The 18,087-nt window shown below is 36.1% G+C and overlaps 1 protein-coding gene across 1 annotated transcript in view; it reads right to left on the bottom strand.

The window, feature by feature from the left end:
- The window catches only part of LOC100786119 (uncharacterized), a 37,488-nt gene extending 21,232 nt beyond the window's left edge, over window positions 1–16,256 (bottom strand). The window contains exons 1-10 of the mRNA XM_041014485.1: window positions 15,915–16,256; window positions 14,629–14,709; window positions 12,787–12,924; window positions 11,728–11,838; window positions 11,583–11,633; window positions 11,371–11,471; window positions 10,468–10,561; window positions 9,695–9,826; window positions 4,904–5,164; window positions 4,730–4,808 (exon numbers count right to left, since the gene is read on the bottom strand). Of these exons, the coding sequence (XP_040870419.1) occupies window positions 4,730–4,808; window positions 4,904–5,164; window positions 9,695–9,826; window positions 10,468–10,561; window positions 11,371–11,471; window positions 11,583–11,633; window positions 11,728–11,838; window positions 12,787–12,924; window positions 14,629–14,709; window positions 15,915–16,079 (1,213 nt within the window). The 5' untranslated portion in view covers window positions 16,080–16,256. The remainder of the gene's footprint in view (window positions 1–4,729; window positions 4,809–4,903; window positions 5,165–9,694; window positions 9,827–10,467; window positions 10,562–11,370; window positions 11,472–11,582; window positions 11,634–11,727; window positions 11,839–12,786; window positions 12,925–14,628; window positions 14,710–15,914) is intronic.
- Window positions 16,257–18,087: the final 1,831 nt, after the last annotated feature.

The raw sequence follows: 18,087 nt of genomic DNA, 5'->3' as shown, positions 1-18,087 counted from the left end.
CTTTTAGGTTGCAAAGGAAGGTTGCTGGAAATGGGTTTATTTTAATGGTTGGGGAGTGGATTCCAGAAGCTCAAATGATAACTCTAGTGACTATTTATTCTCCTTGTGACATTCACAATAAAAGAATGTTGTGGGATGCAGTAAAGCAGCTAAGACAGTCTATGGAGGGGGGTTTGTGGTGTATTATGGGTGATTTTAACTCCATTAGGGGCCCTGATGAAAGGTTCTCCAATGTCCAAAACGTGCATGAGGATAGCTGTACCAGAGAATTTAATCAGTGGATTGATGATTTAGAGGTTTTGGAGGTTCCCTGGCTGGGCAGGAATTTTACTTGGTATAGGCCTAATGGTGCATCTAGGAGCAGACTTGACAGGTTTCTAGTATCCCATGATTGGCTGGCAAGATGGCCCAGCAGCTCTCAAGCCACACTTCCTCGGAATTTCTCAGATCATTGCCCAATTGTTCTATGTTCTAAGGAGATTGATTGGGGCCCAAAACCTTTTCGTATTTTGGACTGCTGGCTTACTGATAAATCTTTCAAGGAAGTTGTTCATCATAGTTGGACATCCTTTCAACAGCCAGGTTGGGGTGGATATATCCTCAAACAAAAATTTAAGAACTTAAAGCATAGCTTGAAGGCTTGGAATAGGCAGCATTTTGGAGATACTCTAACAAAGGTTAAAAGGATTGAGGCTGATCTAAACAAGCTGGAGGAAGATACAATGCAAAGGCAGCTATCCCCACATGAACAGCAGCAAAGAAAGCAACTTCAGGAAGATCTTTGGGCTGCAGCCCATGCTCATGAGTCTTTGTTGAGACAAAAATCTAGGTCAAGATGGATCAAGGGGGGAGATTGCAACTCTCGGTTTTTTCACATGATGATAAATGCCAACCGCAATTTCAATTCTTTAAAAGGTGTTATGGTGGACGGAGTATGGACAGCTGAACCTCTTTTAGTGAAGGAGGAAGTTAGGTCTTTCTTTTCGCAAAGGTTTATTGAACCAGACCTTCATAGACCCACGCTAGATGGAATTCCTTTTCAAACCATTTCTCAACAGCAAAACAGTGAGCTGGTGGCACCTTTTTTGGAGGAGGAAGTGAGGGGAGCAATTTGGGATTGTGGTAGTGACAAGAGCCCTGGGCCTGATGGGATCAACTTTAAGTTCATTAAGAATTTTTGGCAGCTAATCAAGTCTGATATCCTCCGGTTTCTAGATGAATTTTATGCTAACGGAGTTTTTCCTAGGGGTTGCAATGCCTCCTTCTTAGCTTTAATTCCAAAGGTAGCTGACCCACAGTTTTTGGATGATTACAGACCTATATCTCTTATAGGCTGTATGTATAAGATTGTAGCGAAGCTATTAGCTAAGAGAATGAAGAGGGTGCTGCCAACCATCATTAATGAAGCCCAATCAGCTTTCATTGAAGGAAGACACCTTCTTCAGAGTGTCCTCATAGCTAATGAAGTGATTGATGAAGCTAAAAGGAATCATAAATCCTGCCTTGTTTTCAAAGTTGATTATGAAAAGGCTTATGACTCGGTGTCGTGGAATTTTCTGCTTTACATGCTGAAAAGGACTGGTTTTAGTGCTAAATGGATCAGCTGGATGGAAGGGTGTTTGAAATCAGCCTCTATTTCAGTCTTGGTAAATGGCAGTCCCACAGCGGAATTTATACCTCAAAGGGGTCTTAGACAAGGGGACCCTCTAGCTCCATTTTTATTTAACATAGTAGCTGAGGCTTTGAATGGATTGATGAGGTCAGCGTTAGGAGCAAATCTGTATAAAGGATTTAATATTGCAAGCAGTGCAGTCAGTATCAGTTTATTGCAATACGCGGATGATACAATCTTTTTTGGAGAGGCTACTTTGGAAAATGTTCAAGTTCTCAAAGCTATCCTAAGAACTTTCGAAGTGGTGTCCGGTTTAAAAATTAATTTTGCTAAGAGTTCTTTTGGTGCTTTTGGTAAGGATGATCAGTGGAGGCAAATGGCAGCTAACTATCTCAATTGCAGTCAGCTAGCTCTTCCTTTTGTTTACCTTGGCATACCCATAGGGGCCAACCCGAGGCGAGCTTATGTTTGGGAACCTATTATCCGAAAATATGAGAGGAGATTAGCTAGGTGGAAGCAGAGATATATCTCTTTTGGGGGGAGAGTGGTTCTTATCCAATCAGTTCTTACTTCTCTTCCTATTTATTATCTTTCTTTTTTCAGGGTTCCACAATTGGTGATCAGCAAGTTAACCAAAATCCAGCGAAGCTTTCTTTGGGGTGGAGATCATGATACCAAAAAGATAGCATGGATATCATGGGAGACAGTTTGTTTACCTAAAGACAAAGGAGGTTTAGGCATTAAAGACATCCATACGTTTAATTTGGCCCTCCTCGGTAAATGGATGTGGAATCTCATGCACCAGCAAGGGGCTCTTTGGGTTGCAGTTTTGGAAGCTAAATATGGGGGCTGGAGAGGCCTAACTGAAGAGGGAATTTCAAGTTTTCATTCAATCTGGTGGAGGGATTTAAAAAGAGTTATCCATCAGTCCCATAATGGCAAGACTCTTCATCAGCAAATTAAATGGAAGGTAGAAGCTGGGGATAAGGTAAGATTTTGGAAGGACAAGTGGATTAATCATGATCAATCTTTAGCTGAGAAGTACCCCCGGTTATATTTGAATTCTGCTCATCAACATCAGCTGATTGGTTTCTTGGGGAAGCATAATAACTTTGGGTGGGAATGGAACTTTAGTTGGAGAAGACAGCTGTTTGATAGTGAAATCGACTTAGCCATCTCTTTTCTCTCTGAAGTTGAAGGTAAATCCATTCAGAATTTTGGTTCAGATACTTGGGTTTGGGCAGCAGATGTGTCGGGTATTTACTCTACCCGTAGTGCTTACTCATCGTTTTGGGAGGAGGTAGCTGTTGACAACCTTCATGATTGTTTTGAGGACCTTTGGAAGATCAAGATCCCAAGTAAAATTGGGGTGTTTGCTTGGAGGATGCTGTGGGACAGATTACCCACAAAATCTAATTTAAGAGCTAGGCAAGTGCAGATTCCGGATATGACTTGCCCCTTCTGTAGTAGAGAGGAGGAGAATGCCTCTCATATTTTTATCCACTGCATTCAGATCCAACCTATATGGTGGGAAACAATGTCTTGGATAAACTTGAAAGGAGCTCATCCTTGGAGCATAAAAGACCATTTTATGCAGTATTCTTCCTTGCAGGTAGTTGGAATCAGACCTAGAAGGTGGCAGTTGTGGTGGTTGGCGGTTACTTGGTCCATTTGGCAGCTTAGAAATAGAATTCTTTTCTCCAATGCAACTTTTGATGGAAACAAATTGGTTGAAGACGCGACTTTTCTAATTTGGACTTGGCTTCATAATTTGGAGAAGGACTTTTCAATGCATTTTAATCAGTGGTCGAGTAACTTAAGACAGGGTTTTTTGCAGTAGTAGGGTTTTCAGCTTTGTTAATACATGTGTATTTTTTCCATAATTTGGTTCCAAATCAGACTTTTGTTGTCTGCTTTTAGGAACCATTTATATGGAACCTAACTTTGTAATAGTACCTCTGGTACTTCTTTTAATTATATATATATATTTATCTTTGCCGATCAAAAAAAAAAAACTCTATGCTAATTGTTTTAATAAAAGAAGAAATTCATTAAGATCAAGAGAAGAAATTTTAAGGAATTTGAAGGATAAGAGAGCCTACAAAACAGAAAAGGTAGAAATAAAGCAATGCAGAAAAAGAGAAATCATCAATGGAACAGAGCTACCCCATTCCTCTGCAATCTGCATGTCTGTTAGAAAACCTACTTAGAAAAATCAGGCACCACGTCCTCACTCGATCATTTTGTCTCACCGGACGTTCCACAACACAAGCAGAACAGAGGTTGACCAGAGTGAAGATGTTGCAGAAGTGCAAAACAGAAGCAAGATGAAGGTACAGGTGTTCCACAGTCAAAAAAAAAAAGAAACACAAAGATTCAATGCCTCCTCTGAAAAGCACCCGCTTCACTGCAATCACAACACTATTGTGCACAATTGATAACTATGGATCAAACCAGACAAGGACCAACGAACTCTCTAACAACAGCTGCAGATTGACACGACTGGAAGTTGATATAGTTGGAGATTTGACACATAGAGATTGACACAATGGAATTTGAAGCAGCTGGACATACTAGAGAGAACATGGCCATGCTATGACTAGAACAAATTGGGGCTAGTGTGTTTGAGAAAGCTGCAAGGCCAGACATTATTCATTGAAAAAGACAGCCAGAATTTATCCAACATTGATTTATACTTTTGTATAGATTAACAAAGGAAACAAATATATGAAATATTTTATTTAGATGTTGTATATATTTTGCCTACAACAATCTACACAAATCAATGTCACATGACTTACATCACACCTTGTGAGATTTCCACTAAATATTGGACAAAATATGAGGTGAGGGACTTAATTTTAACAATTGAGTAACTACAAAGACTAAATGCAAGCAATTAGAACTAGGGGAACCAAAATCGTGCATAGGCTAAAATAAAGGAACTAAAAGTGTAATTAAGCCAAACTAGTATTTGCTTCCCTCAAATAGGGGGAAAAAAGATCACAGTAAGATTTCCAATTCCAAATTTCATTATTTCAGAATGATGTCAGAATGGCTTCATCATGTAGTCAATCTGATACCAAAACCAAGCACAATTTATTAGTAACACTTAACCTGGCAGCAGAGCTTGTACAAGTGGCACTGCAGCCCAAAAGTCCGAAGATCTCTCTGCCAACTTGCTGCAAAGAACAGGCTGTAAACTGCAGTGTGTTAAACAATGTACATACTGCAAATTTTGACGATATAATCAACACCAAGGAATTATATATCATTTTCTTGAAAAAAAACCTGTGATGCACAAGAATAAAGAACATGTAAGATCCCTTCTTCCACAGCCCCCATATCTAATATATTAAGATAGCTGCAATCCCACTGCTCATCTGGCATCTGGAACTCCTCACCCAAAAGCTTCGAATAATCAACTAAAGTGAAAGAACTAGACAGTTCCAAATTTGATTTATCTTCCAAAAGAGATGTTACTTCATCTTGAGGTTTTGATACATCTTGCTCAGTATCTGGATTTATGAGCTTCTGCATAATTCTAGATGCCTAAAATAAAGGTGAACATATACCAGAAGAACACATTAGCAGCAATGGATTGAGCACAGATACAAAAAGCAAAAGATAGATATTTCCGTTTTTGGTCAAAAGTAAAAAAGAGTATTTAAACTAGATTATGGATCCATGTAATGAATCCTGCCTAGGGTAGCTTTGCTATTCTTAGCCGGTCCCAAGCCCGGATAAAAGGAGAGGGTTGTGTTAGGCTTTCGACAGCCAATGTTAAACTTTGTCGAATCTCTATGACATGGATCAATTACGTAATAATGTGAATGCTAGGTCGTTGCCCGGAAGCAACGCGCTGTATGGCTCGAGTACGGTGTCAAAAGAGCAAGGGCCGCTGCATCGCCGCCCGGATGTAGTGAAAAGTAAGCAAGGGTTCCCACATTTTCGTGAACGGGTGTGGGTAAAGAAGCTAGTTCATGACAGGAGGATTCGCTTTGGTACATGGAATATAAGCACGCTTACTGGAAAATCTATGGAAATAGTGGATGTTATGGTGAGGTGGAAGATCAATTTTATGTGCCTACAAGAAACTAAGTGGACAGGTGAAAAAGCGAAAGAATTAGACAACTCGGGATTTAAGCTGTGGTATACGGGAAAAATCAGATCAAGAAATGGGGTAGGGATTATTGTGGACAAGGAGTGGAAGAAGGATGTCGTGGATGTAAGAAGAGTAGGAGATCGTATCATAGTCTTAAAATTGGTAGTGGGACAGGACACCTTTAATACGCACCTCAGGTTGGGTTAGCAGAACACTTTAAGGTAAAATTTTGGGAGGATCTAGAAGGGGTACTTCAGGATAGAGGTTTTGAGGGGGTCTCAATGGACATGTAGGTAGCATGGCTAGAGGTTTTGAGGGGGTGCATGGGGGTTTTGGCCTAGGGGAGATGAATGGGGAGGGTAAATCCATCTTGGAGTTTTCGGAGGCTTTGGATCTTTCTATAGCCAATACATGGTTTAAGAAAAGAGAGGAACATCTTATCACTTACAAAAGTGGAGGGACATGTTCTCAGATAGATTTCTTCCTTATCAGGAAGTCTGATAGGAAGTATTGCTTGAACTGTAAAGTTATCCCGGGAGAGAGCTTGACTACCCAACATAGAGTTTTGGTTATGGATGTAAGAATTAGAGATAGGGCAAAGAGAAGAAGTCCTATGGTAGCACCAAGGATCAAATGGTGGCACTTGAAGGGCGAGAAACAAGGAATCTTCCAACAAAAGATATGGGAGGGTTGGTGTGGACAATCACAAGGAAGTGCAAATGATATGTGGAACAAGATGTCCCAAGAGATTATTAAAGTGGCTAAAGAGACGTTGGGTGAATCTAGAGGTTTTGGACCTAGGGGTAAAGAATCGTGGTGGTGGAATGAAAATGTTCAGAGCAAAGTTAGAGTAAAAAAGGAGTGTTTCAAGGAGTGGTCTAGGGGTAGAAATTCTGAAACTTGGGATAAGTATAAGATAGCTAGAAATGAAACCAAAAAGGCGGTGAGTGAGGCAAGAGCCCAAGCTTTTGACAGACTATACCAAGCTCTAGGAACCAGGGACGGAGAAAGATCTATATATAGGCTTGCTAAGGGTAGAGAGAGGAAGACTAGAGATTTGGATCAAGTAAAGTGTGTTAAGGATGAAGAAGGCAAAGTCTTAGTGCATGAAAAAGATATCAAGGAAAGGTGGAAGGCGTATTTCCACAACTTATTTAATGATGGATATGGATATGACTCTAACAGTCTAGACACAAGAGAAGAGGACCGGAACTATAAGTACTATCGTCGGATTCAGAAACAGGAAGTAAAGGAAGCGTTGAAAAGAATGAGTAATGGTAAGGCGGTGGGGCCAGACAACATACCTATTGAAGTGTGGAAAACTCTTGGAGATAGAGGTCTTGAGTGGCTCACCGAACTCTTTAACGAAATTATGAGGTCAAAACGCATGCCGGAGGAATGGAGGAGAAGCACGTTAGTGCCAATCTATAAGAATAAGGGGGATATACAAAATTGTGCAAATTATAGGGGAATCAAGCTCATGAGTCATACCATGAAATTATGGGAAAGAGTGATCGAACGGAGATTAAGAAAGGAGACTCAAGTTACTGAGAATCAATTTGGTTTCATGCCGGGAAGGTCGACCATGGAAGCGATTTATTTATTACGGCGGGTGATGGAGCAATATCGCATGGCCCAACAAGACTTGCACTTGATTTTTATTGACTTGGAGAAAGCGTATGATAGAGTGCCTAGAGAGATTTTGTGAAAGCTCTAGAGAAGAAAGGGGTTAGGGTTGCATATATTCGAGCTATCCAAGATATGTATGATAGGGTATCGACTAGTGTTAGGACACAGGGTGGAGAGTCAGACGATTTTCCCATCACAATTGGTTACATCAAGGGTCAACCCTTAGCCCCTACCTTTTTACCTTAATTCTGGATGTCCTCACGGAACAAATCCAAGAGATAGCGCCGAGATGCATGCTTTTTGCAGATGACATAGTCCTCCTTGGAGAGTCGAGGGAGGAGTTGAATGAGAGGTTGGAAACTTGGAGACGAGCTCTAGAAACACATGGCTTTCGCCTAAGCAGAAGCAAATCGGAGTATATGGAATGTAAGTTCAACAAAAGAAGGAGGATTTCTAACTCAGAGGTGAAAATAGGAGACCATATTATCCCTCAAGTCACACGGTTTAAATATCTTGGGTCTGTAATACAGGATGATGGGGAAATTGAAGGGGATGTGAATCATCGCATTCAAGCAGGATGGATGAAATGGAGAAAAGCATCGGGGGTGTTATGTGATGCAAAGGTACCGATCAAGCTAAAGGGAAAGTTTTATCGGACTGCGGTAAGATCGGCGATTTTGTACGGAACAGAATGTTGGGCGGTCAAGAGCCAACATGAGAATAAAGTAGGTGTAGCGGAGATGAGGATGTTGCAGTGGATGTGTGGTAAGACTCGACAGGATAAAATTAGAAACGAAGCTATTAGAGAGAGGGTTGGAGTAGCGCCTATTGTAGAGAAGATGGTGGAAAATAGACTTAGGTGGTTTGGGCATGTAGAGAGAAGACCGGTAGACTCTGTAGTGAGGAGAGTAGACCAGATGGAGAGAAGACAAACAATTCGAGGCAGAGGAAGACCCAAAAAGACTATAAGAGAGTTTATCAAAAAGGATCTCGAACTTAATGATTTGGATAGAAGTATGATACTTGATAGAACATTATGGCGGAAGTTGATCCATGTAGCCGACCCCACCTAGTGGGATAAGGCGTTGTTGTTGTTGTTGTTGTATGGATCCATGTAATGGACAGTAAACTTTTTATTTTTTATATTAATCATTTAAATTTTACTTATTACAATGTTAATTAAATTAATATCATTCAAATTATGTAGTTTTTAGTTTTTATGATATTAACTGTTCGAAATTTAATATTATGATAATGATAATAATTAATAATTGAATACTATTAATCAAGTTGATATTATTCATATTATTATGTATTAAAAAACTGAATATTATAACTTAATAAAAAGACTAAAGTACGTATTTAGATTCTTAGACATTATTTAACATAAATTTTTTTCTTATTCAAAGATTGGAAATATATTAAACACGTTTTAAAAATTAAGAAAAGAATTAATTTGGAGATTTATTTAACATTTCAAAAAATTAATATATCAAATTAATCTTTAAGTCAATCTTTGGATGAATCAATTTATATTTTAGTCTCAAAAGAGTTAAAAGTATTAAATTAGTTTAACGTGTAAAAAAAAAATATTATACTTTGCAAGTTTAATGTAAGAAAAAAGAAATAACATCATAAAATATTTTATGTAGGTAATAATAATAAAAATTGATTGCCGTGAAAAAATTATTCTATTTTATAACAATATAGGATCATGTGAAATTATTTTAGTATTATTCCAATTTCTTTATCGTTGTAGTAGTATGATATTACAAAATTTTAATAATATAAAATATTATAACATTAAAAATTGAAACAAATAAAGGAGGTGAAAGTGTTTGAGAGTACTGCAGTCGAAATTCACACATTTAATTATAATACAGAATATAGATTATATATTTTAATAAATAAATTTTATAACTTATTTCTAAAAAAATTAAATCATTTATTTAGTTTCCTAAATATTTATATAACAACAATATTTTATTTTGAAAATTTATGGTATAAAAAAATCTTTTAAAAAGTACAAAATAATTAGTTTTGTTTTCTAAAGTTATTTAGAGACTTATTTGAAATTATTTTTAATTATTTTAATATTATTATTGGGTGTAGATAATTTATAAAAATATTTATTATGTTATAACATTACAATAATATTATGTTTATATATATATACACACACACACCGAGATATATGAGAAAGATGAAAGGAAATGTTGACAGGGTAATATTATTATTATTATAGATAATTAAAAAAATAGAATTGTGGCAAGAGTACTGTAAATGATGTTGATCAGATTTTATTACATATATATAGATAAACAACTAAATGGGTGAGAGATAAATACCATTCTACAAACAGAGCCCAGATCAGAATCTTTATATGCCTTTCTCAGAAGCACAAAAATTGCATCTGGCCTAAAAACTATGGCACGGTATGCAGATAAAATTAAAGGTGATGCACTTCGAGATCTCCTTGGCTGCATCAAAAGGAAAAAAGATTCATGGACAGAGGGGTCATACATGTGGAATGACCATCACTTAATAAAAAGCACAGGAAGAGTAAGTACTATAATTCTATAAAGCATGTACAAGAGACAAAGAATATGGATTGGATTTCAGAAATTAAAATGGCTAAAGTTAAAAAAAAAAAAAAAAATTGTCTGTCCAGTATCAACTAAGAAAATATCACCCTCAACAATACCTTTACCCTCCTCAAATATACCGTAAGAAATCACTTAATTTCATACTTAAACATGATTAAGCATGGAAGCATTGACTTTAATTGGATGATTTTGGATATGTAAGCACTGATGTGCAGTGACAGTTAATTATAGATTCCAGTTTCAGATATAAATAGACAGGGCTTTATGAAGGCACTTTTGGATCTTTGGAGACCTAAAGGGAGATGACTTCTAGGGTTAATTGGACCTTTGAAGACCTATAAGGAAATTACTTCTAGGGTTAATTGGAGCTAGGAAGGAGACGATTCTCTCAAATGAGTACAGAAACAGACAAACTTATTGTGTAAAAGTCAAAGAATGGAAAACCATGTCGTAGCACATGCACACAATAATCACACCATCAGTAAGCACAAATAATAAATCATAGGGGAATGTACCTCAAAGTTAGTGGAAACAGTTAGGGTTGGTGACAGTTGACTACTTTTGGAGACATCAAGGTCAGTGATATTGCCTGGAGGTTTTGAAGTTGTCCTGTAATTAAACAAATTATTTGTGCTAGAGAAATTATGAATAATAAAATAGACTAAGCACCCACACGCACACAAAGATAAATAAGAAGTGTACTTAAAGGGCTTCAGGTGCCTTACACATATTGAGTCTAGCAATGGAATCCATACCAATTTCTGACCAAGAACCAATGAATTAGTTTCCAAAACAAACACATCTTATTAACAGCATTGAATTCTATCAAAAACCATATCATCAAAAAACCATTACAATTATAGCCTCTTTCAAAGGTTCCCCCCCTAAAACTTTTAGTGGCCTTGTTCTTCCCATTTGAATTGAAGTACCAGACTATCTTCCTTTCAATCCCCTTGTCTCACTGACTTTTATGGGTCGACTTCTCGTGTGACCAAACCACTACTACAAAACAAGTCTCTGCTTTGCCGTCAATTGATGCTACTCCAACTTCCTCCCAAACACATTCATTCTTAAACTGATATTTCCTATTATGTTTCTCATCCACCTTAATTTTTGCATCTCTGCTACATAATTTTTAGCTCTTTCAGAAGTTTACAGCCTAAAATCAAATAGCTTACTTTCAAACTGAAAACTCATTAAATTTACAATGCATGACAAGAAGCAGAATACATAGCTTATGTATCTCTACAATATGAGGGCATGCCATTTGAAATCTATAACAATATCACAATCCGTCAGTTTATTTTACTGAAAAATCTTTGTTTCAAATTGAGCTTTTTCTTATTGAAAAAATATTAGAGAATACAATTTCCAATAGAAAAATAATTGTCTAGTAAAAATATAAAAGGCAAACTAACCTTTCATTCACCACATGAAGAATAGGATAAAGAGGACCAGCAAGCATGGCAAGAAATCGAAGATTAGATTCAGGACTATCTGGAAAGCTGGAAAGGTCTGTCTGCAGTTTTACATACAATGCTGAATGGCCTAAACAAAAATATGGAAAAACAGAACAGAAAAAATAGGAATTATGAACAAAGTCATGAAAGTAAAAATGCTTGGGGTTTACCTCTAGTTGTGGAAGAAATACAAGCAACCGACTTGTCATGTCTTGCAACAACTGTAAACAATGAAACACCAGAAAGGATAGAATAATAATAGAATAAATAAACTGCATAATTAGCATGTTGATGGCACAAAATTATGTAATTCACCTGGAGATGAATATCATGAGGATCCTGTTTGTGAGATAAAATACTAGGCAGTAAGTAATTTACAACCGGTTGAAATTCAGGTTCAAGACCAGCCACAGGAACTCCTATTAGCTGCAAGTGACAGGTGGCAAAAACATGGTCAGTAAAAGAATACTAAAGAGAGACATTTGAGAGAAGTGAAAAACTGATAAAGGGAATAATGATTTCCATTAGCCAAGTGATTCTGAGATTACAGATCCGTATTTAAAGACAGATTTACAGATAACAGAACCCTAACTAACTTTGTAACAGTCAACTGACTTTGTAACTGACATCTAACCACTATGGTTAAATCTAACTAAACAGCTGCAGTTGAATAACTGCAGGTCTGTGTATTACTCTAATACTCAGTAACAGCAGGTGACAACCAAATGAGCATTTTTTCATAAAAGTTGTGTTAAAAACAGAAAGAGAGAAGATTACAAGAAGATAGAGGATAGGAAAGTAGAGAAAAAAAACACACACAAAAACAAACTGAAGTTCTTGAAAACCAATCAATGTAGAAGAGCTGTGACTGTGAGGAAGCAAAAAGTTCAAAACTTTGTCAAGATGTGTTTTATGAGAAGGCTTTTGATATACACTGTTTCTATTTGTTGAACAGGATAGATTACAAGACATTTTCAAGAAAATTCTCATGGAATTTTAGGTGGGTGTCAATGGAATATCTTTGGAGGGGTTTGAAGTGAAGCTTTGCATAGATTAACTTCAAACATTTCTCTTCTCAGTTTATATTCTTCAGGTGCTGGCTTTGTCTTGTATATTTTCCTCCCTCTCCCCAACAAAATACACAAAATTAAGAAATATAAAAGTACACATCGAAAAAAGCGGGCATCTAGCATCCACTCACTTATCAAGAATCTTAATGCAGCTAAAAAACATAAGCATCCTACTATCTCATTAACCAAATGTCCTAAAGTAAACGAGGACAAAATATACAACAACTCTATAGGATGTAACTCTAGATTTTAGAACAATAACAAATGATGAAGAGCAGAAAATGGTAAAGCTATTATAGTATACCTGAACAAAGAAAATGGCAATGGGATTTCCACGCAAACAAGATATCCTCACATATCGGCATGGAGTGTAATTTGTAGGGTAGATCATGTCACGTCTAGGTGCTTCACAACGTGGGCGAACTTTCTGAAATATCTCTGGCTGGGAGGAAAATAAGAACCGATAAAGCACAGACCACAACGTTATTCATCTTGGAAAATGCATAATTAAAAGAAAAAATAAGCCATATCTAATTGCAGAGGAATAACTAATCAATATAGCATCATTATCAAAACAAGGAATTGAAGGAGCAGAGTTTAACATTAATAGTGCATCTTTATTAAAAAGCTGAAGAGAAACAACTCTACATTCTGTTGAAAATAAAATTGCATCCACATGAAGTGAAACTCAACCATTTTACCTTCATCTTCTTTACAAACAAGTTTATTGGACAGAATGCACGCCAACATTATTGCTCCCAATCAATTAATTTATCAATTTCATTAAATCAGCACAACATAATTGTATCATGATTCATGAATGACCTTGTAAAGAAAGATTTCAACAAGCATGCATCCTGTTGACAGTATCCTTAGTAAAACAACTGGAGCCTATAGCCCAAAACTTCAGAAAATCCTTAATATAGCACAATGATCAGACTTTCCTATGTTCCCATAAGATTGCAAATACCAAAGATTCAACCCAAAAAAAACACTAAAAAAAATATTAAATAGTCATTTTTTGTCTACCATTTCTAAGCCAGACTACAATTTTGCTTCTGAAAGATGCAAAACCAGTTGATCCAGTAAAAGCTTAAACTCAATAGAATTTGTAATGTCTATGGTAGTATGAAGCCCGGATACTCCAAAAATAGAAAAGTATCAGTGTCATACCTGTGTCAAATACCGATACTCCTTGGATACCTCCAGATACATATCTGAAAATTATCCAATCTTTTTTAAAAAAATTCTATAATACTTCTTGGATACTTCCAAATATGTATCCGAAAAGCATCCAATCATTTTTTAAAAAAAAAATTCTAGGAAATGGCTTGGGTACTTCCGGATACATATCCGAATAGTATCCAAAAAGCTTGTCTTAAAGCTTCTTGTGAAGCCATGTTCTTCCTCATGTTGTGAGAGGAATTAGAGTGCATACTCCTTTATTCATTCATGGAAGAGAAACAAAATAGATCCAAACAGGGCTGAATATTTAGTTTATGTGCATTCAAACCTTGGACTTTTATCTAGAAAAGATGAAGGGTATAATTGTATAAAAAAAAGGAGAGACAAGGTTGTGAGACATTAGTGGAGATATACATGATCCATTAGATGATGGTTCTAGACTTCTTGAATTGGCAAAGTTGTCTCTTGATGAACCAAACTTAGAAGTTATGTTTTTTCTAGATGATGTAATGACATATCAATGCCTCTTTCTTAACCAATATTCTGCATCGATATAAAATATTTTATCAATTTTTGTTAATGTATCCAGACTGTATCGTATCCTAAATTTCAAAAAATTTGGTGTGTCCCCATATCCGTGTCATATCATATCATACCTATGTTATACTAAGTATCTGGGCTTCAAATACCATTTTTTTGTTGTACCTACTGCCTACTTTGTTTGGTCATTGGATTATATATCGGCATTTGTTCACCAACAATCAAACCTAAAATAAATTGGCAACCATGCAGATATACCATATACTTACTATCCTCTATAAACCATTGACAAGCCAAAAGAAGGACCCCAAAGAATTTGACAGTTGACACACACAACCTTAATAAATTAATAAAAAAAAACACGTGAGAAAAAGAATATGAATTGCCAATGATAATTGCTTGACAACTTTCAGCCACTAACCTTGTAACGTAAGCCAACCGCAATTTCCCACTCAAGCACAGACTTGTTATAAATTCGTATATGCGACAACAGGCAAGGCTCCTGCGACAAAGAAATAACTACCATTTAATTACACAAGAAGACACAAAACACAACAAATGCAAGAACAAAAGCCGAACTGCTTCCAAACTTGAAAACCGCACACAAAACAGAAAGAGCAGTTACAAGGCCTACAAACTTGCAACAAACCAACCGTTAATTCGCATCAATCCTATTCACAGTACACACAATGCAACACACCCTTCCTTTTCATTTTCAAATCTCAACATAACTACTCTGTAAAATCAGCCAAAATCCCTAAACTCCAATAGCTATAGCTGAAAAACAAGGTTTTTAAAACCAGTCCACAATCGTGATTTTGGCCACACCATCAAGGTTTTTGAGGCGTACACGACCGCAATTGTGACTGCATTAGCCACATTTGTCCCCAGTTCCCCACAATATCACAGAACACAACAAAACCACGACCACAATTTAAAACCTTGCTCAAAAGTTAAAGAACCACTCCTCCCACCAAAAAAAATACAAAAAAACTGAGAAACTCAATTCCGAATACTCAATTTATCTTCAACTATTATTACTCCCAGCTCAAACAGTAGTCAAACACTGAAACAGAGTACAAGTGCAAAACCTAAGTTCTAGTTTCACTCATTCATACATCATCAAAATAAATAAAGTTCTTCATCTTTAACCAGCCCTAGAGTTCAAAAACCAACCGAAGGAAACAAAAATCATTCACTGTATATCAAGAGAGTACAGCATTATAAAAAAGGAATAAATCTAAGGAAAAACAAAAAACAACAAGGTGAAAAAAATGAAAATTGAAAGCGCAAAACCTAAGTTCTAGTTTCACTCCATTATGCATCAAATTAAACAAACAGATAAAGAGCCTGTTTGGATACAAGGATAGAAGTGTTTTTAAGAGCTTTTGGAAAAAGCTATATATTTCCAATAGAGAAGCTCTCAAAAGAACTTCTGACTTGTATCCAAACAGGCCCAAAAATCTTCATCTTAAACCAGCCCTAGAGTTGAAAAACCAACCGAAGTAGGAAACAAACAATCATTCACCGTTTTATTAAGAAAGTATTAAGAGATTCTATTACAGTATTATTATAATTAAAATAACAAGATGCATGAGAATGAAAATTTGAAGAGAGAAAATGTTTAGCAGCATTGAAGAAAGAGCGCGCGCGCGCGCGAGAGAGAGAGAGAGAGAGAGAGAGAGAGAGAGAGAGTTTGGGGCTGACATCGAGTTCTAGAAGAATCCACTCCTTGGTGTTGGTGGCGGTGGACCAGTGAGTGCGGAGGTCGGTGTCGAGAACGTGAAGCGCTTTCTGCGACGGCGATTCTCTCGACATCGCTTTCACCTTGAAAGGAAGAGCCTTCACGCGAGGCTCCAACTCCACCTCCATTTGAACAAATTCAATTCAATAATCACAATTCGCAACACGGACACTTCGTTGGGGTGGGGTTCGGGTTTTATTTATAGTTTTATGCATTCGTTTCGTTTCACTGTGTGTGTGTCACTCGCAACACAGACAGCAACACTAGAAGAAGAGAAGAAAAGCCCCTTTCGGTGCCGCTTCACGCCCAAACCAAGCCTTAAATAATTTCGGAACTGACCATGACAATTTTATTTATTTATTTTTGTACTTCATAGATCTCTGGTCTACTTAAAAAAAAAAAAAAATCAATGTGGTGGTTAAACTTATAAGAAATTTAAAAAATTTCGAAATTCAAATGTATCAATTAAATTTTTTAGATTTTTAAAATATATTATTTGGATAAAGTAATTTAAATTCTTTGAATTTGAAATCCAAATAATAAGAATAACATTCTTATTTTTTGTCTAAACAATATCTCAAAACAAATTGAAATATTAAAAGTATTATATAGAATAAAATTATTTATTTCTTTATCAATTATATTAAAATAAATATCTCAATAAAAATATAAATGGCAAGCTTAAACTTGAGTAAAAAGTAAAAAAACCAACCCAAAGGTTAAAAATGTCAGGTTGACCCGAAAAGTTGCAACTCGCATAGGGCCGGGTTTGGGCTTTAACTTAAAAGACCGAATTAATTTTAAAGTGCATTTGGATGGAGAATTTTAACTAAGGAAAGTAATTTATCAGAAAATTTAAATCTTTTTAATCTAAAATTCATTATTTGGATTTTTTTTGAAGAATTTAAATTTTTGGAATTTTTTAAACCAGAATTTTAAACAACTAAAAATGTGGAATTTTAATTTCCGTAAAGGTAAGAAATTAAAATTCTATTATTGATAGAAGAACCTTCTAAAACGTTGATGTATTTTCTTTATAACCTTCATCCTTTCTTTCACTTGAATGTTCTCGAAATCACGTTCTCGAACTCACGACTCTTCCCTCACGTCGATGATCATCTTCTTCAAGAAACGTCGTCTGAACTCACAGGGCATTGATCGGGTGTGGGCGTAGGGGGACACGTAGAACTGCACCCACAAGTCAGGGGAGCAGTCGTCGTTACCCATCACGCGACAGAGGTGCTCGCCGGTGCGGAGGGCCTGGGCCATGCCTTGCGTCGTTGATTGAATGTTGTGGTTGGGTGAGGTGGTGTACGTCGTCGTGTCTCGATTTTCCTATGACTCCCTATGCTGCATCAATATTCTTCTTTTTGGAAGCACACCAACCATATCTTCTCTTCTCTTTGTATTGATTTTCTTTCACCCTGGTAATTTTAATTTTTTTTTATCAAAACACAAAATTTTGAAAATAAAAGAATTTCAATTGAAGTATTTAAAATTCTCAAAATTTAAATTTTTTTTTATCAAGCCCATTGTATCCTATGGCCCGCAATGAGCCAGATAGCTCATTTTGTCAACTATAAAAATACCTAGGTCAATATTTGTCAAAAATCAATCTTTAATACATGAAAGAAAAAAAATGTCAGCGACCAAGAGCAAAATAATTTAAAATTCTCTATATTAAGGTGGGAATTAAAATTCTTGATTTTTAGTTAACTAAAATACCTCATTTAAATTCCTTCAACTAAATATCCAAAAAATGTATTTTACTATAGAGAATTTTAAATCCCCTTTTAAAATTCATCATCCAAAGATACTCTAGTGTGTTTTGGATGGAGCAATTCAGCAGGGGAACTCATTTTTTCAAAGAATTTTAAAAGGATTCATGATAAAATAACTTGTTTTGATAGAATATTTGAAAGGAGATTTAATTTTTGATATTTTTATGAATCATTTTGATTGACTAAAATAGTGGGATTTCAAATTCTCTCAAAAAATATAGAATTTGAAATTCTTTTTTCGGAGATGCTCACTCTAACTCACGGTCTTGCTTGCGACTCCTCGTTCAACACTCACAACTATGGGTGACCAAAGTTTTTATGTTCGACATCAACATAAGTTGTTTTTCACTGACGT

Source organism: Glycine max, chromosome 3 (assembly GCF_000004515.6).
Source record: "Glycine max cultivar Williams 82 chromosome 3, Glycine_max_v4.0, whole genome shotgun sequence".
Taxonomy (NCBI): domain Eukaryota; kingdom Viridiplantae; phylum Streptophyta; class Magnoliopsida; order Fabales; family Fabaceae; genus Glycine; species Glycine max.
The sequence above is the reverse complement of the archived record's forward strand: the minus strand, read 5'-3'. Positions and strand labels throughout refer to the sequence as shown.